The sequence below is a fragment of the Camelina sativa genome, chromosome 5 (genome assembly GCF_030686135.1).
Source record: "Camelina sativa cultivar CO46 ecotype springtype chromosome 5, ASM3068613v1".
NCBI lineage: Eukaryota > Viridiplantae > Streptophyta > Magnoliopsida > Brassicales > Brassicaceae > Camelina > Camelina sativa.
The window spans coordinates 20,316,568-20,341,042 of record NC_141884.1 but is presented as its reverse complement, the minus strand read 5'-3'; the positions used below and the strand labels follow the sequence as shown (position 1 = coordinate 20,341,042).

General features: G+C 34.9%; 4 protein-coding genes, 1 long non-coding RNA gene and 2 pseudogenes across 5 annotated transcripts; all 7 read right to left on the bottom strand.

Annotated features, from left to right (window-relative positions):
• Positions 1–260: 260 nt before the first annotated feature.
• LOC147944074 (uncharacterized) lies at positions 261–2,012 on the bottom strand. The gene is made up of 2 exons (XM_087450580.1): positions 1,778–2,012; positions 261–1,413 (listed from the first exon to the last, which is right to left on the bottom strand). Exon 2 carries the CDS (start codon positions 1,406–1,408, stop codon positions 371–373), a length of 1,038 nt encoding a protein of 345 aa, XP_087306706.1. The 5' UTR covers positions 1,409–1,413; positions 1,778–2,012; the 3' UTR covers positions 261–370.
• A 525-nt stretch (positions 2,013–2,537) lies between these two features.
• On the bottom strand, positions 2,538–3,714 carry LOC147944073 (uncharacterized). Its single transcript, XM_087512450.1, has 3 exons — positions 3,628–3,714; positions 3,477–3,539; positions 2,538–3,308 (listed from the first exon to the last, which is right to left on the bottom strand). Exons 1-3 carry the CDS (start codon positions 3,712–3,714, stop codon positions 2,538–2,540), a joined length of 921 nt encoding a protein of 306 aa, XP_087368576.1.
• Positions 3,715–5,558: 1,844 nt separating this feature from the next.
• On the bottom strand, positions 5,559–6,959 carry LOC147944072 (uncharacterized). Its single transcript, XR_015557388.1, has 2 exons — positions 6,848–6,959; positions 5,559–6,764 (listed from the first exon to the last, which is right to left on the bottom strand). It is a non-coding gene; the product is annotated as an uncharacterized LOC147944072 (long non-coding RNA).
• Positions 6,960–7,834: 875 nt separating this feature from the next.
• LOC147944071 (uncharacterized) lies at positions 7,835–8,758 on the bottom strand (annotated as a pseudogene).
• A 141-nt stretch (positions 8,759–8,899) lies between these two features.
• Positions 8,900–10,638, bottom strand: LOC104789306 (cytochrome P450 705A22-like; annotated as a pseudogene).
• Positions 10,639–16,133: 5,495 nt separating this feature from the next.
• LOC147944070 (uncharacterized) lies at positions 16,134–18,092 on the bottom strand. The gene is made up of 3 exons (XM_087512449.1): positions 17,832–18,092; positions 16,700–17,683; positions 16,134–16,157 (listed from the first exon to the last, which is right to left on the bottom strand). The coding sequence occupies exons 1-3, from the start codon at positions 18,090–18,092 to the stop codon at positions 16,134–16,136; spliced, it is 1,269 nt and encodes a 422-aa protein (XP_087368575.1).
• Positions 18,093–20,032: 1,940 nt separating this feature from the next.
• LOC147944069 (uncharacterized) lies at positions 20,033–20,461 on the bottom strand. Its single transcript, XM_087512448.1, has one exon. The coding sequence runs from the start codon at positions 20,459–20,461 to the stop codon at positions 20,033–20,035; it is 429 nt and encodes a 142-aa protein (XP_087368574.1).
• Between the last annotated feature and the right edge of the window lie 4,014 nt (positions 20,462–24,475).

The window sequence follows — 24,475 nt, the reverse complement described above, 5'->3', positions numbered from 1 at the left end:
CAATTTCAAATTTTGTTCCCCTTGGCATTGAAAAACTGGCTTTTCCAGAGCCTATAATAATCTTTGCATTACCACATATAGTGCTCACGCTTCTAGCAGAGTCTTTTATTTTGAGAGAGGAGAAATATTTTTTCTCTTTAAGTATTGAGTGCGTTGTAGCACTGTCTGCTAGACACATATCTCCATCCTTAATCTCAAAATTTGACATTTTCTGAGATAAAATATTTATAAAAGAAACATTAATAAAATAACATAAAGTCTTACAAAAAAAGCTTATCATATATTACAATAAAACTATTATCCAAAAAGACTTTTTATAAACATAAAGTACATATCAAACTATGACAAAGCATATCATGGCATATAGGCCTTATTCGCATGATTTTCCGTTTTCATTATCAACGAGGAAATCTGTTATATCAAGATGGGGTTCATCGTTTAGGCCATGGAAAGAAGGTCCAGCTTCATCAGAGATGAGGTTGGTCTCAACATTCCTTTCTTTTGCCTGTTGAGATGCTTGATACAGATCGGCCAAATGTTTTGGAATACGACAGGTCTGATACCAATGTCCTTTCATACCGCATCTGTAACAAGTACTTTCACCTTGTTTCTTTATAACGCGACCAACATTATTGATTTGAAGATGCTTGTTGGTTTTTCTTGCGTTGAAGTCATTAGGAGAGAAACCTCTTCTTTTTCCTCGTCCACGACCTTCTCCACGACCACCTCCACGACCATGACCACGGCCTCGACCGCGTCCGCGTCCACGTCCTTGTCCTTGCCAATTATTATAGCTGGATGTAGCAACATTTACTTCTGAAAGTGGAGCTGATCCAGTTGGACGAGTTTGATGATTTATCATCACGAGCTCATTATTTTGTTCAGCAACATGCAAAACTTGCATTAATTCAGAATATCGAGTATACCCTCTTTCTCGATATTGTTGCTGTAGGAGTACATTTGAAGGATGGAAAGTTTGGAATGTTTTCTCGATCATATCATAATCGGAAACTTCTTCTCCGCAGAGAGCCATCCTTGAAGTGATTCCGAACAAAGCGGAATTGTACTCACTTACACTTTTGTAATCCTGAAACCTCAGGTTTAGCCATTCATGTTTGGCTTTTGGTAAGATCACATACTTTTGGTGATCAAACTTATCCTTGAGCGCGATCCAGAGATCTGCAGGATTTTCTCTCGTGATGTATTCATTTTTTAAACCATCGTGGAGATGATGACGCAAGAACATCATGGTTCTTGCTTTTTCCTCTTCTAACCCCGTTTCTGACGGATCGATGGTTTTGAGAAGCCCATTCCCTTTCAGATAGAATTTTACATCTAATGCCCATGTCATATAATGTTTCCCAGAGACATCAAGGGCGGCTAATTCAAGCTTTGCCAAGTTTGACATGATTGCTATATAAATAATAAAATAAATTTGTTAAATATACAATTTTATGAAATTATTTTGTAAAATCTTGTTTTAGCAATAAATCTAAACTATAAAACAAAATTATAAGCTATATAATAAATTCATAAATTAAAATAATCATTTTAGGAGGCATAGCCTTCCATATAATTAAAATATATAGATCTGAACATATGATCAAGGAGGCAAAGCGTACCATAATGATCAAGAATGTAGATCTAAATGATCAAGGAGGCAGAGCCTACCATTATGATCAAAAACTATGAATAAACTTTTACTCTATAAATAATACATATTGTAATGTGCATATAAACTAATCAAATCAAATTGGATTTAAACAAACTTACATACCTTGAATGTTACTACAAACTAATGATGATGGATCGGGAGACGATTGTGCTGATAACGTGTTGCGAAACCACTATATAATGGTGTATGAGATAGGAGAAACAAAGAGTAATAGAAGAGAAGAGAGGAATGTAAAGAGTACAAGAAATAATAAAGAGAGGGAGAGAGAGGAGCAGCCGAGAGAGAGAGAGGTTTTTGAGAGACAACTTCTATATTTCTTACACTCTTACACAACCCCATTAAGCACTAACACTTCTTCCTATTTATAGTGAAGTAAACAAAACATGAGTCACCTATTCTTTAGTTTTGGTAATGACAAGTGGAAGTTGGCGTAATATTACACTAACAAGTGTCATGACATGTGTCTTGTGATGGAATAATCACACTTGTGTTTTACAATAATAAGTGCTTTATCAAACTGACATAAATATCATAATTTTTTTTCAAACATAATTGTCACATAAATAAACTACTCTTCATCATTTTCGCTCATGTCATTATCAAATAAGTTTTGTCAAGGAAGAGGTTGAAATGTCGATGCGTTGTTTTGTCCAAAAGTGTTAAATAGTCCCACTACTCCTGATGTTTGAAACATTTGACCAGTTGGTGAATTATTGAGAAACCCTAGACTCGGGGATCCTACTCGTGTCTTGGTGTATAACGTGAAAAGCCTAACCTTGGAGATCCAAAACTTGATCCTGGAGAATATCGACCAATCCCTATACTCGGAGATCCTACTTGTGATCTTGGATTTGCTCGTTTCTTAACATTTATTGGTGCCAAAAAATGTCGAAAACCAGTAAGTAGGTGGATCAATTGATATACTTGGAGTTCTTTGGCTTGTATGCGTAGACTTACTGCCTGCAGATGATGGATCAGATGATCGAGGTGTAGACGATCCACTTGGTGGGCGAGTGGTTCCTATATGTTCACCATGTCTTGTAAATCCTGTTAGAGACTCCATTAACAATATCCTATCCTCATTGGTCTTAAACCGAGTTGATGACATCCAGTAATTACGCCAAAAGAGATCAGTCTTCAGAAGTTGGAGGCATTGAATGTAGAAATCATTGTATCTTGGAATATCTAATGACTCAAGTATCTCGACCGCCTTTTCAAACTCGGTATAATCTTTGCGGTCAAAGGCACCATGGCGTAGTCGTTCACAGGTTTCCCTTTGAAAGTCTCTAATGGACGACATTGTCTCTTGGATGGTCGATTCAAAATTTTGCCTTCTACGCGGTTCTCGTGTTTTGCTAGGTCCCCTTGACCCAGTTCTTTGGCTAGATGATGGGTCAGCTCTTGAATCTTGTCTCCCACTACGATCAGGTATATGAATTGGTGACTGTGATTTGGTAGCCTCACGTGAGAATTCATATGACGGTTGTGAATCATCATAAATGTTCACATGATACGTCTCCTTGTTTTGTTGAGTTTCTGGAATCTCATTTGGCTCCGAACCATCATCGTTATCACCGTCATGTGACTGTTCATTTAGAATTTCAGCTCTTCTTTGTTGCACAAAATACTGACGCTGCGAACCCACATCTAAGACAGCAAAACAACGAGACTTGGTTTCCTAATCTTTTGGTGGTTCTCAGTTCAGACGTGCAAGTCTGCTAAACTCCTAAAATCAAAAATATGTATAAGAAATTTTTCTATAAATTTTTAATCTTAATAATTATTGGAAATAAATAAGGACCTGTTCACGATCTTTCCACCATCGATCCATCTTCTGCCATAATCTTTCTGGTAATATTATCAACTGAAATTACAGTATAACGTTGTAGTTGCTTCCAAAGCTTGAACTCTTTCTTCCATTGATCAATTTTATTTCTCATTGTCTCACATACTAAACTTTCACCGTAGATTTCGTTGAACTTACGAACTATAAATGCTCTACCCGGTTGGCCAGGATCTTTAAACCTATATTGATGCATTCCTAATGCTTCATTGTATAGGTTAAGTAGCGTTTTCTCTTCATCAAGAGACCACCGACGTTCAACTCTCTGCATATATATATATATATATATATATATATCATTAATTCTAATTGTTGTTTTTGATATTAGATATGTCATATTTTGAAAAGTTTTAACTTTAATTTTTCATTTTAGCTACATTAACTTAAAATATTATCATAGATATGCATCAATTATTTAATATTATGTTATCAATATTTTAATTTATGAAATTGTAAACTAATTATAGATGAAAATTCGCAATTATTAACTTATTTATATATTTATATATATATCATTAATTCTCATTGTTGTTTTTTAATATTAGATATGTTATATTTTGAAAAGTTTTAACTCTAGTTTTTCATTTTAGCTACATTAACTTAAAATATTATTAGAGATATGCATCAATTATTTAATATTATGTTATCAATATTTTAATTTATGAAATTGTAAACTAATTATAGATGAAAATATACAATAATTAACTCATTTATATATATATCATTAATTCTAATTGTTGTTTTTTTAATATTCGATATGTTATATTTTGAAAAGTTTTAACTCTAGTTTTTCATTTTAGCTACATTAACTTAAAATATTATTAGAGATATGCATCAATTATTAAATATTATGTTATCAATATTTTAATTTATGAAATTATAAAGAAATATACAATAATTAACTTATTTAAATTTCAAAAATACATAATTTTTTTTAATTTTAATATTGAAGCTAGATATGTCATATTTTTAATTAAAAATGAAACTTTATTAATCCGTATTAGTTATATTTGTTATAATATTTTTTGAACCATTAATCATTATTTGACAATATTTTAAAATTATAAACTGAGTAAAAATAAAAATAATTCTTAACTTATAAACTATTGATACATAAATATTCACAATAGGCTAGTATAAAGCATTTATCTATCATAAAATAAGCTAACAAGCTTTAAGTTTTATGAAAAAAATTATTAAAAATATATTTTTTGTTAGAAATTTACCCGTATTCGTGTAGAAGAGATTCAGTGTTTGTATTTCTTCTCCTAGAAGAGATCACTATAAGGAAGCAAAAAAAAAAACAGTTAATCGATAAGTGAATATATATGATAAACTTACATGATTTGAATATATATTATTTACCGTGATGAATGCTAGAACTTTTTCTATATATAACAAGCTGAACAAACAATAAAAATGTTTAGAGGATTTTTTTTGTGTATTTTTTAGTTTGTAGTGAAATTTTGTAGCAAAAGCTGAGAGTAGATGGTGTAAGTTTGGCTCCTCCGGATTGTAAAGACCAAATATGAGAAAAAATAAATTTAAAAGAGAAAAAAGAAATAATTTGATTGGTTGTCAGAAAGCAGACCACTTTTCTGTGGACTGGACCACTCCTCTTGTGTGCATGGACTGCTTCGAACTGCGTTCCTTCTCTTTGTTCTGTCTGCTTTTACTTTTTCAAATTTTTAATATATATATTTTTAGTCCACTTTACTGAAGTCAGAAGCTGAATGGTAAATAAAGTGTGGACAAAACCACAAACGGACAAAACCGTGGAGTCGGTGGTAACCATTCACGACCTTAGAGAGTTAGAGATTTGAAATCGAACTAGACTTTACATCAAGATGAACATGTAGATGCTATGGGTATGAAACCAATAACAAAGTCTTCCTTCATACTTTGTTGGTACCTTCATCTGAATGGTATTAAATTGATTTCTCGTACATTTGTTGATGATATTGGCAAATTTGGAGTAACAATAATTAATAGATCTTAAGTATAGTATAATATACGTTTTGGTATATCAAACTGCTAAACTAAAAAATGTTTAAATCTTAAATTTATAGCCATTTACTAGATTGTAGGCTTGTAATTGTAGCTGCAAGAATTTAAATGAATAAAAGTAAGACAGTCTTATTTACACTCAACATAAAATTATGAAGCATGCATGAAGTGTATGAACTGTTTAAGTTTGATACAAAGGCCAAAGTGAAACAAGACCAACGGTAATCAATAAACTTTACAAACCATATCCAGCTAATTCTAATTGTTGTTTTTGATATTAGATATATCATATTTTGAAAAGTTTTAACTTTAGTTTTTCATTTTAGCTACATTAACTTAAAATATTATTAGAGATATGCATCAATTATTTAATATTATGTTATCAATATTTTAATTTATGAAATTGTAAACTAATTATAGATGAAAATTCACAATAATTAACTCATATATATATATATATCATTAATTCTCATTGTTTTTTTTTAATATTAGATATGTTATATTTTGAAAAGTTTGAACTCTAGTTTTTCATTTTAGCTACATTAACTTAAAATATTATTAGAGATATGCATCAATTATTTAATATTATGTTATCAATATTTTAATTTATGAAACTGTAAACTAATTATAGATGAAAATATACAATAACTAACTCATATATATATATATATATATATATATCATTAACTCTAATTGTTGTTTTTGAATATTAGATATGTTATATTTTGAGAAGTTTTAACTCTAGTTTTTCATTTTAGCTATATTAACTTAAAATATTATTAGAGATATGCATCAATTATTTAATATTATGTTATCAATATTTTAATTTATGAAATTGTAAAGAAATATACAATAATTAACTCATTTAAATTTCAAAAAATACATTTTTTTTAATTTTAATACTGAAGCTAGATATGTCATATTTTTAATAAAAAATGAAAATTTATTAATCCGTATTAGTTATATTTATTATAATATTTTTTGAACCATTAATCAATTATTTGACAATATTTTAAAATTATAAATTGAGTAAAAAAATAAATAATTCTTAACTTATAAACTATTGATACATAAATATTCACAATAGGCTAGTATAAAGCATTTATCTATCATAAAATAAGCTAACAAGCTTTAAGTTTTATGAAAAAAATTATTAAATTTTTTTTTTATAGAAATTTACCCGTATTCGTGTAGAAGGTTGAGATCCAGTGTTTGTATTTCTTCTCCTAGAAGACATCACTATAATGAAGCAAAAAAAAAACAGTTAATCGATAAGTGAATATATATGATAAACTTACATGATTTGAATATATATTATTTACCTTGATGAATGCTAGAACTTTTTTTTATATAACAAGCTGAACAAACAATAAAAATGTTAAAGGATTTTTTTTGTGTATTTTTTAGTTTGTAGTGAAATTTTGTAACAAAAGATGAGAGTAGATGGTGTAGGTTTGGTTCCTTCCGATTATAAAGACCAAATATGAGAAAAAAAATAAATTTAAAAGAAAAAAAGAAAAAAAATTGATTGGTTGTCAAAAAGCAGACCACTTTTCTGTGGACTGGACCACTCATCTTGTGTGCATGGAGCCATGGACTGCTTCCAACTGTGTTCCTTCTCTTTTTCTGTTCGCTTTTACTTTTTCAAATTTTTAATATATATATTTTTTAGTCCACTTTACTAAGGTTAGAAGCTGAATAGTAAATAAAGTGTGGACAAAACCACAAACGGACAAAACCGCGGAGTCCGTGGTAACCATTCACGACTTTAGAGAGTTGAGAGATTTGAAATCGAACTAGACTTTACATCAAGATGAACATGTAGATGCTATGGGTATGAAACCAATAACAAAGTCTTCCTTCATAATTTGTTGGTACCTTCATCTGAATGGTATTTAAATTGATTTCTCGTACATTTGTCGATGATACCGGCAAATTTGGAGTAACGATAATTAATAGATCTTAAGTATAGTATAATATACGTTTTGGTATATCAAACTGCTAAACTAAAAAATGTTTAAATCTTAAATTTATAGCCATTTACTAGATTGTAGGCTTGTAGTTGTAGCTGCGAGAATTTAAATGAATAAAAGTAAGACACTCTTATTTACACTCAACATAATTTTTTTTTTTTTTTTTCCAAATAACTTTCATTTCATATCTTGTTTTCCAGAGAGAGACATCGGAACATACATTAGTGCCTCCTATATAAGTAACACCTACAACAAAAAAAGTACAAGAAAGAAAGGCAATCTAACAAATGATCACCACCAGAGCTCGTTAGACTTGAAACAATCAAAACCAAGTAACTAAGCTGTGTCTCGTGGATCCTGAGAAATAAAACATGGGACTTGAGATCTTGAGAAGGGCTCCAAGCGACTTCGGGTTATAACCTTGGTCTCGTTAATCAATACGCCCGGGGGACGGGAAACCGCATTGTGTAACCTTGAATTTCTCTCCTTCCAGAGTAGATAAACGACAGCTTGAAAGGCCAATCGTAATATCAATGCCACATTCTGATCTGCACAAGGATTCTTCAACCATATTAGTCCTTCAGGAAACAATATGGGAGGAGAAACCTCAGCCCTTGAGTAAAAATATCTCCACACTTCTGCTGAGTAGTCACAATCAAAGAATAAATGCTGCCTACATTCATCTTGTTGAGCACATAATAAACACAAAGATGGGACTGCCAATCCCCATCCTATAAGGCGATCCCTCGTATGAAGTCGATGTCTTGCCACAATCCAAGTAATGAAGGCATGTTTTGGTATCCTGCCCTTGAACCACACTGACTCATACCAATCCACTCTTTGCCCTCGGGGGTGCAGATACTCCCAAACTTTTGCTGTAGAGAACCTGCTAGAGGCCTCTGCATCACCAACTTTCCACAAAAAATGATCATCCTGCCCATCCACCTCCATGTTCACGACAGATGGGTCCGGAAGACAAGCCTTTACCAGCAAAATTATAGGATTCCTGCTACGACTTCCTGAAATCCACCAATTACCATTTCTGAATGCATCCGCCACAGTTGCATTCTTGGAAAGGCCCGTAACCGCCGGTCCTCTCTCACCTGCCAACTCCAGTAATAGCCCCAGACCCGTCCAGTTATCACTCTAGAAGTTGTAAGTAATACCTGTGCCCAATCTGCACACTATGAACTGTCTGGCCAGAGGACGTAGCTTGCATATGTTCTTCCATACCCAGCTACCAGAGGTGATATGCTCCATATGTTCTTCCATACCCAACATAAAATTATGAAGCATGCATGAAGTGTATGAACTGTTTAAGTTTGATACAAAGGCCAAAGTGAAACAAGACCAACGGTAATCAATAAACTGGAGAATACGAGTAAGAAAAACAACAAAAAGTCAAGAACTAGGAATCTGCACAGTTGAAGTTAAAGGGAACATGGTTTCGAGGAACAAGCGTGCACTTAAGAGGATGAGCCATGGTCAACGTTATTTTTCCAACAGCTTCATCCATGTTGACCTTATCTCCTTTGATCTTCCAGTCAAAGCATTGCAACATCACTCCAATCGCGGTTCCTACAGAGACATAAGCTAGATTTGCTCCAGGACAGCCTCTCCTTCCGCTCCCGACAGAAATGAATTTTAGGAGCTCTTCTTTTATCTCTTCCTTTTGGTTTGATATTGAAGAATCAAGAAACCTCTCTGGTTTAAACTCCAGCGGATCTTCCCAGTTAGCAGGATCTCTCATTATGGCATAACCATTAACAATAAGTTTTGTCTTCTCCGGTATATAAAAGCCTCCGATATCACACCCTTCTTGAAACGTCCTTCCCAAAAGAGGGGCCGGAGGGTGCAATCTTATCCCTTCTTTAACGGTTGCTTGCAAGTAAGGGAGGTTCGGTAGATCCGTTTATTGAATCAACCTTGTCTTCCCTACGACAGAATCAATCTCTTCTTTCAATTTCTCAAGAATGTAAGAGTTGTTCATGATCTCCCCCATGATCCATTGTATAGTGTACGTCGAAGAGTCAGTGGCTGCAATCAAAAGATCCTGCAATAGCATACGTCTCTTAGTCAAGGAAAAATACAATGGTACGTGTTCGCTTGGGTTCTCAAATGAGGGAAACATTTACCACAAACAAGGACTTGATATGGTTTCTAGTGATCTTATACTCTGCGTTTTCGTCTCCACAAGCTTCCAACAAGACATCCATCATGTCAGAACCTTGATGATGCTCCTCTAGTACTGTCTCTTCGTATTCCACAAGAATCTTTTCCAACACCTCGTCAAACTTGTGAGAAACATTCATTAACTCCTTTCGAACAGAGAGATCCCTAGCTTCTTAAGCGGTTTGTGCAAGATGGCCGCTAAGAAAAGTTTCTTCGTCAAGGCATATGACTTGGTCACCAAGCCTCTGATACACTCTGCTTCACCGTCTTCTTCTGAACAAATTCTCCCCATAATTATCTTGCAGATGCTGTTGTTAACTAGCTTCATAGCTTCCTCGACAATATCAACACTCTCCTTCTTCATCGATTTATCTAATAGGTTTAAGTAAAACCGCTCTAACTCTTTTGCACGGACGCCTTGTGATCTCTCGATTGCTTGAGGTCCAAGGAGCTTGGTGACGACAAGCTTCTTCATGAACTTCCAGTGATCTCCGTAAGGTGCTGTGAAGATGCCGAGAGAACTGAAGATGAGAAACCCCTCGTTCATAGGGAAGTTGCGAGAGGAAACGTTTACGTCTTGCGACCTAAAGATCTCATAGGCTATTGAGGAAGAAGAAACGAGCACTATGGGGACATTGAAGACACGGAGATAAAGCAGAGGTCCATACTTGGAGGAGAGTTTCTGTAAAGATTTGTGGATTAGAAGAGAGAGGAAAAGGTGAAGATGGCCAATGACCGGTAGAGATGGAGGGCTCGGAGGCAAATTGAAGCCATTCTTTGGTTTCTTGAAGAAGAGAGAGTAACACAAGAATGAAAGGAGACAGAGGAGGATTATGGTGAAACAGTTTTGGAAGTCAACGCTCATTATTGCTCCCATTGTTACTCAAACTGAAAAGGAAATGAGATGAAACAGAGTACTGTTTAGGGTTTGGGGTTTAGGGTTTAGGGTTTAGGATAATGAACGGTCTCATGCTTAGTTTTTTAGGAGATATGATGAGGTTAAAATTGTTTGATAGTTAACAACGATTGTTTCACCAAAACACAAGTAGTTTTTAGTGGGCGTGTATAACTCATCATCCATGTGGATTTGATTTTAGAATAAATATCCATATAAGTATCCCCAAATAAGACATTAGTATCCACAAATATGTATCCACATAATAAGACATTTTTAGCATCCACATAACAATTAACAAATAATATTCAACTATAACTGGATAATTAGGTATTCATATATTTTTCTCTAATCATCCAAAAGTAAGTATTCATCTACATATGCTAACCATCCACATAATAGCGAACAATTATTCAAATATAAATAGATAATGTATAACTAATCAGTATCCATAGCACCTCATCCACATGATGGCATCAAATTTTCATTATACAAACCTAGTTTTTAAGACACAAATACAATCCGCTCCATACAAATTAATGGACACCAATTTTGTAAAGAATGTTGTCCACATAAACAATATATAATGGATAGTTTTTGGTTTAGAGTTTAGGATATGATATGATGAACGGTTTCATGCTTAGGTTTTTTGGGGATATGATGAGGTTAACATATTATGATAGTTAACAATGACTACTTCACCAAAACATAAGTAGTTTTTTAGTGCACGTGTATAACTCATCGTCTATGTGGACTTGATTTTAGAATAAGTATAGTATCCACATAATAAGAAATTTTTAGCATCCACATAACAATCAACAAATATTCAACTATAACTGCATAATATGTATTATAATTATTCATTTTAAATATAGTAAAATTGATCTCAAAATGTAGAAAAAATAAAATTATAATTAATGATAAAAAAAAATAAAAAAAATATGTCATAATAATTAAATAAAGTGATTACAAAGAGTGTAGGAGAAAAAAAAAGTGAAGAATAGAAAAAGAAAATGTGATGAAGGTTATAACTCAACTTATATGATGAAGGTTAAAATAGTCTAGAAATTATGTAAAGTTGGAAAAAAGTGTCCCATGGACAAAAAGTATGTCAAATGAACATACTTTCATAGAAAGTGTGTCTCAATGCAAATCTCCCATTATAATATGACAATTCTTAAAGTCTTTGTTTATAGAAGAACATGGAAGAACAGACAGATGGAATCATTTCTTTTGAATAATACTTTAACTACTCTCATGTTCAAATCATTAATTAATAAATTTGTAGTCTCTCTTCCAAATTGACTAGACATATTCGAATATCGGAAAATAGGTCGGAAACGGATAATTTGAAACTTCAATTAATAGGACATGAAATTTTGGATAAAATGATGAATTTGGATAGCTAAAATCATTATCTAAACTTTCAAAGATTGAATAATAGCCAACTTTTGAACCGGTATTTTGGGAAACTCCAATATTTTTAAAAAAATTCTGATAATTTTGGAAAAAGAAAACTTTAAATAATTTTTTGTGAGAGAAATACAAAATTTTTGTCCCAAATCTGTTGAAATATATTAATTTTCTTAAACAAAACAACAAAACTAGGGGTGACTACATAACCACTAGGGGCTACTAACATCTAATATAATAAAGTAGGGTTACACCCTCTAAGAAACTTTGGGTCTGAATGGTAACCGCGTATTTGGTTGTGCGGAGAAAGCGGTTTGATAGTACGGCACGAGTCAACTGCGGTTCGTGCGGGAGAAAAGTATTTGCGGGACAAGTACGGTTTATGCAAAATAAGCGGTTCAAAATAAAGTTTGATTGGTAAAAACACTATTTGCGGTATTTAAAAATATGTGAATGGTAAAATAGATAAAAGTAGTGGGAATAATATATATTAACATACAAACTGGATTTATTAATCAACTAAATCAATCTTTATAATTTGAAATCCATTAAATCATTTAAGAAACTGAATCTATAACATTTACATCATCATTATAATTTAGAATCCATTACTTTATTTAATAAATGTGTTTTTGTATTACACCATCTAACAAATACATTGTAAACCAATGTCATCTCATAGTGTTTGAAAAATTGATTATATACATATATATAAATGAGAGAGGAGAGGTATATAGAAGATAGAAGAGTCTTTATTTCCATTTATTACTGCATTAGTATATTTTTAAAAAGTAATATAAATATATATATATATACACTGCTTTGGATATTTTAATAATTCTATTACCTGCGTTATTCACAAAACCGCTGGGTAAAACATGTGTTTCTTTGGAATAGCAGTTCAGTGCATTATCCAACAGGTAATCTGCGATCTCTTCTTTTTTAAAAAAAAACATAAATTTGAAAAAATGTTTTGATTGGTGTCAAAGTGCGGTTTTGTAAAAAAAAAAAGTGAAAACCGCTTCTTTAATGCTTCCAATCACTACCTCATATCTATATGCCACGTGACACCTCTGAATCTTCTGTTTTTTTTTTTAATAATGGTTTATCTCATGTTTAAGCTATTGATAATAGACTGTAAATCATTATGGGCCCCCGAATTTTGTCGACTTCTCAAAGAAAAACCGACAGAATCTCTGAATTCTGACTTTTCCTCTTCCTCGCCTCTCTCTCTTCCCCACCCCTTCCCCTTATCTGTTCAATTCCGCAAGATTTCGAATCAGCCGAGTCGAAGGGAATCCCGACATCTCCATTCTTCCACAGCTTGACATATGGCTACTGTAAAACCGACACCTGTCCAAAAAACTTATTCACCAAAATTTTAACTAAACTACCAAGAAAGCACATTTAATCAAATACATATAACTCACATTTTAAATATAAAACTAAAAAAAATAAATTCAATTAATCCACAAATAAGATATTTAATCATACACTTTAAAATTAAACTTTCTTATATAACAAAGTAGGATACCTCCTAAAACTTTCTTTCACAACTACTGTAAAACTGACACTTGTCCAAAAAACTTATTCACCAAAAAATTAACTAAACTACCAATAAAACATATTTAATCAAATAAATATAACTCACACTTTATAAATGTAAAAATAAAAAAATAAATTTTCAATTAATCCAAAAATAAGACATTTAATCATACACTTTAAAATTAAGCTTTACTATAAACCTAAAAAAAAATTTCAATTAAACCATAAGTAAAACACTTTTTTTTTTTAACACCTCATTCATTCATTGATTCAGAATCTTGTACAAGAGTTGATACATTAGAGATACACCAACACTAAGTAAATCAAAATACATATCCACAAATACATAAACAATCAATAAAAAAAAACGATAGAGAAGTGAATTTCCACGATGCTTTGGAAACCGAAACCTTACTCGCCAACAGATTAATAAATCTGTTTCTTTCCTTCTCTAGAATCAATCCCAAAGTTATGAGATCGTCGTTCTTGACTATCTTCTCACGGAAGAAACTCCACAGTCGTCTAATATTACTGATGATACTCAATATCTTCTCTTGCATTAATTCTTCGATTCTCCGTAAGTTTGCTATGCCTGGATCCCAAATTCGCCGATCGATATGCCATAAATCTCTTTCAACTTTATACTCAATCCCTTTCAGTAAACGGGATGATGGATATTGGGCATCATGAAAAATAGGGAAATCTTTAACGGAGATAACGGGCTCGTCGTATGTTGAATCAAGTAACCAAAGAATTCTAACGAACCAAGAATGAATTACCTCCCTAAAGAGAGGAAGATGCTGGAAACAATTGCGTTTCCACTTTCTAAAAGAAAAATCCCAAATTGAGATTACATAAACTATTTGCTAAAGAGAACTCGAAATGGTACCTCCTGCTTCACGGTTTGGCAACAATTTTGCATGGAACTGATAATCAATTGTGAACATGAACACAAACGCTACCACAATGCGAAAGAAGGAGATAGATCGGAAACAAATCCGATATAAGCGAGTGTCTTCCATGGCAATTATTAAAAACAGAAGATGAAAACATACTAAAAAACAAAGAAGAACCACCGGCAAGCAGTGGCGGATCTAGCCAAACTTGACACCAGGTGCAAAAAACTATAAAAGTGGAACATAGAGGGTGTCGAACCCAAGACCTCAAAATCTAATCTGGTGCACTCTTACCATTAGGCCGGCGGCCTGTCAAAGGCAATGAAGAAAACGGTTTTATTAGATCCCCTTTTGTGTCACTGGAGAGAGTTTAAGGTTTTTATTTTATTTTGGAAACTTAGTCTAGATTTTAATCAAATCTAAGTAAAACACATTTTATCTTATACATTTAACTCACAATTTAATATAAAACTGAAAAAAAACATTTTCAATCAAACCACAAATGAAACACATTCAATCATTTAAATTTTACTCACCCTTTAATATAAAGCTAAAAAGGTTCAATCAAAACAATAAATAAAACACATTTGATCATATACATTTAACTCACACTTTAAGAGGGGGTTATTGGTTCTATGATTTTAATGGATTTGGAAATCCAGACAAAAATCATGTGTTATTCAATCATTGATTTTAAAATACTTATCAAAATGATGTGTTATTGGTTCTATGATTTACAAATACTTGTTAAAATCCCATGTTATTCATTTAATGATTTGTTTTTGGATTTCAAAATCCACATTATGTTTTAAATGGATTTGTATGGATTTGAAAGTGTAAAATAGAAGGATTCAAATCCAAGGATAAAACATGTTATTTCAAAATCCATGTGTTTTGATTTCTAGAATTTACAATTCCATATGAATTTAGAAATCACCCATCCAATAACACCCCCTAATATTACAACTGAAATAAAATAAAAATATTTCCAACATAACCATAAATAAAACACATTTTGTCATATGAAACTAAAAAACTATTTCTAATGAAACACCAAATAAAATACATTCAAACATATAAATTTAACTCACACTTTAATATAAAATTGATAAAAAAATTTCCAATTAAACCATACATAAAACACTTTTAATAATAGAAATTTCACTCACACTTTAATATAAATCTAAAATAAAATTAAAAAAATTCAATCAAAACATAAATAAAACACATTTAATCATATACATCTAACTCACACTTCGATATTAAAAATGAACTAAAAATAAATTTGCATTAACTTTATTTCTCCACTCAATTTTATTCAACACACAATAAATTAGAATTAACTTCCATACTTTTTAGTTTCTAAACTGTAACTCTCATCACTTCCCATCCTATAATACTCATTTTCATTCTCTCATTCTCTTTCACTTCATCTTAGATATTATGCATTTTTGTGTTTTTTTGTTGGTTGGTTGGTTAGTTATTGTTGTATGTGTTAAAAAAACAAATTATATATTATTTTAAAAGTTTGATTATAGATTGAAATCAAACTTTAATATAAAACTAAAAAGATATTTCCAATTAAACCATAAATTAAACAAATTTTGTCATTGAACAAATTTTTTTTTCAAATAAACCACAAATAAAACACATTTAATTTAACTCATGACTTAATATAGAAAACAATCTCCAATTAAATCACAAATAAAACACTTTAATCATAGAAGTTTAACTCACACTTTAATATAAAGCACAAAAACAAAAATTCAATCAAACCATAAATAAAACAGATTTAATCATATACATTTAACTCACTCTTTAATATAAAAACTGAAATAAAATAAATTTTCATTAACTATATTTCTCTATTCAATTTTATTCAACATATAATAAATTACAATTAACTCCCATACTTTTTGTTTCTAAATTGTAACTCCCATGAATTCCCATCCTATGAATACTCATTTTCTCATTCTCTTTCACTCATTATTAAATATTATACATTTTTTTGTGTTTTTTGTTGGTTGGTTGTTATTGTTGTATGTGACAAAAAAAACAAAATTTAATATTATTAGAAAAGGTTAATTCTAAATTTTAACTTTAGATACTATATGATATGTATCTTACATTTTTTTTTGAAGATACATTTCTATTGTCCTTAAAACAAACATTTTCAAAATCAACCTATTACAACTTACATACAACTTTTTTTTTTTTTTTTTTTGTCAAACCCAAAAGTGGGAGCTGATTAATTAAATCGGAAATGGTAAAGGTATAAACCGATCTGAGGGCTGATTTTGCCAGTTCATCAGCTTGATAATTGTCTTTTCGACTTACAAAGGAGAAAGAAATTTCCTCAAATGAAAGAGATAAGGTCAGGATGTCATGAAGAATCCCGTAGAGCTCCCTCGATGGAGTCTCCGAAACGATGGCTTTGATCAACAGTTGTGAATCTGATGCCAGAGAGAGTTTTTGGAAGCCTAGATCTAGGGCTTGTTGTATTGCCAAGTATACTGCAGTCGCTTCGGCCAAGATTGGAGATGCGACGTTTGGAGCTGTTGCTTTGTTCTGCAATACCGATGATGCTGAATGGTTGATAAAGATCCATCCGAATCCCGCCTCCTGTGATTCCGCTCTCCATGCCGCATCTGTGAAGCAGGAGATAGTATCCATTCTAATCGCTGCCTGATGGGGTTCTCTTTGGGATTGCGGAGGTGGGGGATGCTGAATTTGAGCTGAGATCCACTCTCTTGCACTGATGATGGCCTGGGAAACTACTTCTCGAGGTAGGATTTGCTTTTTCTCAAACAGTTTTTTGTTTCGGGCAGTCCAAATATTCCATAAGATCCAAGGGGACAGAGGCTCCTTTCCAACACCCACCGGAGGGAGGTTGATTCCCAAGTTTACTAATTTGAGTCCCTGCTGCAGGGAAGTAATGCGAGCAGGTGTAATCGTGGTTTTATATGGAGTTTGATCCCATACCTGGACAGCGAAAGAGCAGTGGAATAGTACATGCAGGGTTGATTCCTCTTGGAGGCAGTGAGGACACACAGCAGCTGCATTCACTCCTCGACTCTTTAGATTTTCTCCTACCGGAAGGGTTTCATTTAGAGCTTTCCAGAGGAAGAATTTTATCTTCGAGATACAGTCAAGGTTCCAAACTGCCTTGTACCAGTTAAAAGGATGTGCTATCACTTGTTGTGAAGGGAGAGCATCTTCTTGGTTGGATGCAGCCATATAGCCTGACTTTGTCGTATAAAATTCCTGAATTGGTAAGTAGCCATAAATTGCAGTCTTTGGCTCCTTTTTTGCTTTGTCGGAATGCAAGAATATCCTTTTCATACGCTGGTAACACTTTTTTGATCTCCTCCTGGTTCCAGGTTTTTGTGATGCGGCATATAAGGCTACTGACTCGCAAGTCCATTGCAGACTCTGAAGGTGGTCCCATGGGGATGATTCTCTGCGAGAGAGAAATCCATGGTTCGTACCACATCAGAGTCTCGTTTCCATCTCCGATAGCCTTTCCTAAGTGGGGTTTTAAAAGGTCTCGACCAATGTAGATGCCACGCCAACCATGCGAAGCTGAGTTAGGCACTGAGCGTTCAAGAAAGGGGGTTGTGCTGCAGTATTTCCCAAGTAAAACTCTTGCAAGGAGACACTCTGGTTTTGTCATGATTCCCCATCTCTATGTTGCATGGAAATTCTTTTTTAGGTGCGTTTCCCGTTTCCGAAACGTTTCGGAAACGGAAACTCGTGGAAACTCGGAAACAAGCCATAGAAACACGATTCCTAAAAATCTCTGTTTGGAAACACGATGGAAACTCCGTTTCCGTTTTGGAAACGCGACAGAAAATCTTTTTTTTTTTTAATTTCAAAATTTGATAAATAAATAAATTGAAAATATAAAATTCATGATACATATAATGATAAAAAATATTATATAATTAGTAGTTTAAAAGTTAAAATCCCTAAATATATGGTGATGCTAGTCAAAAAATTTGATTTTGAATTTTTTTTACAGTTTTACTTTTAATTAAACTATTTACAGATTTTGAATTTGTGTTGTTTCAGATTTTTTTTAATATGGTTTTTATGTTTGGAGATTTATTAAATATATATATATAATATATCTATATATAGATACGTTTCCAATTCCTAATTTTTGAAAAAAACCGTTTCCCATTTCCGAAACGTTTTGTTTCCGCGTATCCGTTTCTGTTTCCATGCAACATAGCTCCAGCTAACCTTTGCGAGGAGTGCATCATTGAAGTTTGGTATATCTCTAAAGCCTAAACCGCCTTTTCCTTTGTCTTTTGTGAGTTTTGACCATGCCACCTAACACATCTTTCTATTTTCTTCAGATGAGTCCCACCAGAATCTCGTATGCATTGATTGGATTCTTTTAGCCAAGGAGCCTGGGATCTTAAAACACGATATGGTGTATGTTGGCATCGCAGATAGCACCGACTTCAGCATGGTAGCTTTTCCAGCGGTAGACATTGGTCTTGAGGACCAGCTTTTGGCTCTTTGACGGATTTGGTCAGTGATCAGGTTGAACATATCCTTCTTTTTCTTTCCAAAGGATTCTGGTAGACCCAAATATTTGCCTAAACCTCCTACTCCTTGAATCCCTAGGATTTGCTGGGCTTTCTCCTTTGTTGCTTCTGGAGTTTTTTTTGAGAAGGTAATGGCTGACTTATTTTTATTTATCAATTGTCCTGAGGCAGCTTCATACTTGTGAATAATGTTCATTAGTGTTCTGCAGCTCTCTTGGTCTGACCGACAGAAAAACATCATGTCATCTGCAAAGAGGAGATGGTTCACTCGTGGACTCCCCAATACCACTCTAATACCCGGTAAAGTTCCTTCATCTTAAGCTTTACGACATAACCCTGAAAGGACTTCGCTGCATAAAATGAACAGGTAAGGGTTAACTTGTCCTTGTGCTGCTCCATTGAGTAAAAAGGAGTAGGAAACCGTAGATATACATTGCATTATTCACCTAACCCAAATCGGGTGGAAACCAATTCTCTCCATCACAGACTTAATGAATTCCCACTCTAGCATATCATAGGCTTTACTCATATCTGTCTTCACAGCCATGTAGCATCGTTCTTTCGCTCATGATGTTTTCAAGTAGTGTAGGGTTTCATGTGTAATGAGCACATTGTCAGTGATTGCTCTTTGTGGTACAAAAGCTGATTGATTTTCTGAAATTATCTCATGTAGCACAGGTTGGAGCCGTTTTGCTAGGAGCTTGGAGATGATCTTATAAAGGATGGAGCAGAGAGAAATAGGTCTGTAGTCTACCATTAGCTTTGGACTTTGGACTTTCGGGATCAGTCTTATATGCGTATGATTGATGTTTATGATAGAAGCATCAGAAGAGAAAAAAGTTTGAACCGCAGAGACTATTTGTGATCCAACTGTATCCCAGTGGGACTGGAAAAAACTGGCCGAGAACCCATCCAGACCAGGTGCTTTATCAGCATGAATTGCAAAACAAGCTTTTTTAATTTCCTCAGAAGTTGGGATCCTTATTAGCCTTTCATTTGTTTCTGATGAGATGCAGGGTTGGAGAGCCTCATGGGTGAGTGAGCAGTGATCCCCTTCTCAGGATGTGAAGAGCTTTTGAAAGTAGTCAGAGATTACCAAGAGGATCTTCTCTTCTTCATAGTGAGGTAAGCCATCCTCGTCTTCTACTACCAAGAACTTGTTGATTGCTGCTCTTTCTCTAGTTACCGCATGGAAATAACTAGAATTTTGGTCTCCTAGGGCTAACCAAAGATTTCTATTCCTTTGTTTCCAGAAATCCTCCTCCGCTTTGTAGGCTTTCAACAGGGCAAGGTTTATGTTGGATATACCGATGGGGTTTGAGTCCTGGTCTGTCATTAGCTTTTCCAGTTGTTGTTTATACACTTCTATTTGTTTCTTGCTGTCCTGATGTTTTTTCTTTGTCCAGGAGATAATATCAATGCGGCATCTCTTTATCTTTTCCTCCACAGTTTCGAAACAGTCTCGTGCCCAGGCAGCTTGTACCATGGCTTGGATATCCTTGTTACCTTTTAAACGCCTATCATATCTAAAAATTCCCTTCTTTTTTTTTTGATAGGTCGAGACAGGTGAGCAGCGGTCAATGGTCAGAACCTTCAAAACGCAGGTAGTTGCTATGACTGTAGGGGTAAACTTCCACCCATGCACTGTTTGACATAGCTCTGTCTAATCTGCAGTGTATTAAATGATCATGTCTTTGTCCCCAACAGGATAGAAAATTACCTGAATGTCGTAAGTCATAAAGGTCACACTCAGACATAAAGGATCGGATATCAACGAAGGTTCCCTCATGCCGCAAAGGTCCTCATTGCTTCTCAAAAGAGTCAATTATGTCGTTGAAATCGCATGTTAGAAACCAAGGATCCTCCCGTGTGGATCCCAACAGAGTAAGTTGTTCCCAAACTTCTTTTCTTTTTGTTCTTTCCGGTTCTCCATAGATTAAGGTAGCAAAAAACTTTTTTCCTAAGGTTGTTATCTATGTGTCGATGAAGTTCTGGCAGGTGGATAGAATTGTAAGCTCAAGATCATAGAGCTAGGCCTCCACCTCCTGGGCTGTGGGGAGGGATTAGTATGTGTGAGGGAAGATTCATCCATTGTAGGTGCTGTTCCACAAAAACATCAGGATTTTTTGTTTCCATGAGGAATAGGATGTCAGGTGAGATGGTGGAATGCATCCCCCGTAAACGCTGACCTGTTATGGGATTCTCCAACCCACAACAGTTCCAGCTCATAATCTTTAAGGAAAAGGATCTGGTGGATTGTGAAAATCCACCTTCTTCTTTACCAAGGCAGGTATGAGAGTAGTTTATGGGGTTCCCCCTTTAGCAGTAGCATTGACTTGGGTTTCCTTTTGGTTCGTCGTTCTTTGAGTGGTTGGGCCTCCTGTAGGAGCATTTCGTGAGGTAGAGCCACGCTGGTAAGTGGTCTTTTTTGGGGAACCATTAGCCAGATTCCTTTTTTGACTTTTAGCACCCACTAACTTCATTGTTTGCTTTGTAGAAGTTTTTGCGAGCGGAGGTCTGCCTCTACCTCTCTTAGTTTTGTTTGCCGTTACCTCCATTGGTCGGGGGCTCTGGTCACTCAACGATGGTCTTACATGGGTTGCAGGATGTTATGAGGGGAATTTTAATGACCCTCACCAAGGGGTAAATTTTCAACATCAAATTTGAAACCAAAGGACCGAGAAAAGAAGCTATTAACGAAAGCAGAAAGATCGTTGAAAGAAAGTTCGAGAAATTTTGGAGGAATCAAAGGATAGCCGAATCGACTGAGACGTACCGCCTACGTCGTTCGCGTCGTACCGCTTACATCGTCCGAGGTGTATCGTCCGAGAGCTGCCGAGACCGATCGAGAACCGCCGAGAGCTGACCGACGATCGACCGAGAGCACTACCCGATCCCACAAAAGTCTTCCTTCCACCAAAAATCTCCTAAGTCAAGAAAATTAGTGGGAAGATTATTTTAATCTTGAAGAAGTTAGTGGAAGTTAGTGGGAAGATTATTTTAATCTTGAAGAAGTTAGTGGAAGTTAGTGGAGATTAAATAATTCAAGAAGGGTTAGTGGAGCTTAGTGGAGATTAAATAATTCAAGAAGGATTAGTGGAGCTTAGTGGAAATTAAATAATTCAAGGTGAATTAGTGGAGCTTAGTGGAGATTAATCAATTCAAGCAAGATTTAGTGGAATTCAAGGTGGCTAATCAATTTCTCTCCAAGTGTTAAGACATGCACTAATAGTAACTAATGAAGAGTGAGCTCTCCACATGCATTGGTTGCCTCCACCGCCCAAGCCCTCTATAAATAGCTTCTCATCTCTCTCATTTTCACACAAGACATCAAGGGGTAAGGAGAGAAAAATTTGAGAGAGAAAAGAAAGAAGTGAGCGAGAGAGAAGAGAAAAAGAAGAAGGGTGTGTTGCCGCAAAGGAGAAGAAAAGGAAGAAGAGAAGGTGCAAGATAAGACTATCGACAATTGACCAAGGTTAAATCGATAAGAAAATCGATTCTAACCGAAGAGAAGCTCCGAGTGTGCCGCGAGAGAAGCTTCACCAAGGGAGACCAATCATCGACGGTTTACTGTGAGTTAAGGCACATATTTCACCGGCTTAAATGGAGAATTAAAGACATCCATTTAGTGCGCGGTTTTCATGGGTTGCATTTACTTGAAATTCTTTTGCGTTTTTCTTGTTAAGTTGCATGCGAGGTGAGGTTATGCCGGTTGCTAGTTCGAAATGTTCTAGTAACAAGGGTGATAACTAGTTAAAATACTTGAAAACTTATGAGCTTAAAAACCATATAAACTCAAGTATTAATTTTGGTGAGGTATTAATGCGTGTTAGTCCGCGAGAAATTATGGCTATGCGTAGTATAACTTGGTATTGTCATCTTTCCCATTCCGTACCACATGCAGCGGCGACATACAACCCATGTTCGTGTGTTTGTAGGGTTGGTTACGAAGAGCTCGGAGGTTACTGGGCTCGCTACCCTGGCCGAGGCTGTCTACACGACGGTGTGGCTTTGAGTGAGATCCGATCGCATGTCTTAGTGGTTGCGACTCGGTGATTCATGAGGGATTTAGGAAAGGATGCATACCGGGCCCAATAAACTAGAACTTGTTAAAAACTAACGTTTTATTTCAAGTTTAAATTGTTGCCTGTCTTGTGTTTATGCTTGCATGTTGTTCTATGTCATTGCATGTAGTTGCGATTGCTTGTAGAATAATTTTGCTTAGCTTATCAGCTTCCGCATGTTATCTCTGATTGATTGTTGTATTGTGTGCTTGCTTGTCAAATGTTTATTTTTGCTTGCATGTTAGTTCTTATGCTCGCATGTTATTTATAATTGCTTGCATGTTGATTGTTTATGTTTGCATGTTTTTTGTATATGCTTGCATATTGTTTGTTGATGGGGTTTGGGATTGAGGTTTAATTCTTTGCAGGAACCCTGAGCTCACTAAGTAATCTTAGATTACTTATGATAATATTTTTGTGTTGCAGGTAACCCTAGAGGGAACTAGAGGGCTTGGTGAACGATAGGACTCCGGAGTAGTTTTATTTTGGTGTCTATTGTAAAATTCAAAGTATGTTTTATTGCGAACCAAACTTTGGCACTAAGCCTTGTCAACCTTTTGTGTAGTCGTTTGTAGTAAACTCTTTTAAGTATTAATGCAATCGGATTTCGTATAATCGAGCGAGTCGTACTGATATAGACTTTGTCCGAGTCGGCTCAACACACGGCGTGTCTGTAGGGTTGCAAAGCCTTAAGGACGTGTCGTGTGGTCGGGAACCTCACCGATGGAATGGCCAAGGGGCTTGATTCATTCTTGCACCCGGTCGGATCGTTGGCGAACGTCTCCCAAGTAGCGTCTCGGGCTGTCCGATGGCCTTAGTGGTCATAGTACGGTTCGGGGGCGTTACAGGAATGGAGCTTGATCAGGGGCTGAAGAGGTGGCTGCTTGGATTATTTTGTCTGCGGTATCAGCCATCAGGTTCTTTGCTTCACCCTGAGTAACCCGTTGTTTTCTAGCCGCACTCTCAGTAGGATCTGCAAATGTTAGATATTGAACCGTGACTTCTCGAAGTTCACTCATTACATGTTCTTTTGATGGGATGTTCTGTGACAGGGTCCTTTCCACTGACTGTAGAGCCTTATCATATAGAATAGGAGAGAGAGGTGGGGGAGTGTTTGGGTCATGATTCACTGGTTCTCTCTCAAAGGGTGGACGACGAGGTCGTGAGGAGTCTGATCTTTCATGATGGGGTTCTACAAGTGATTGTGCTTTTTCTCTCCACTGTAGATTCTGTTTAAATTGTCCTGATGAAACCCTTCCTTGGTTGGAGCCTGGGTAGGGTTCCCGACTTAGGGATCGTCCTTGGTAGGGGTGTACTCTTTCAGGGGTACGTTTGTTTAAGTCAGAATGTCGGCTTCTGTGAGGCTGCGAGAGAGCAGGTGAGAGACTTCGGGTTTCTGAGTGATCAGCAGTATCCCGTGGGGCTCTGAAGTTGTC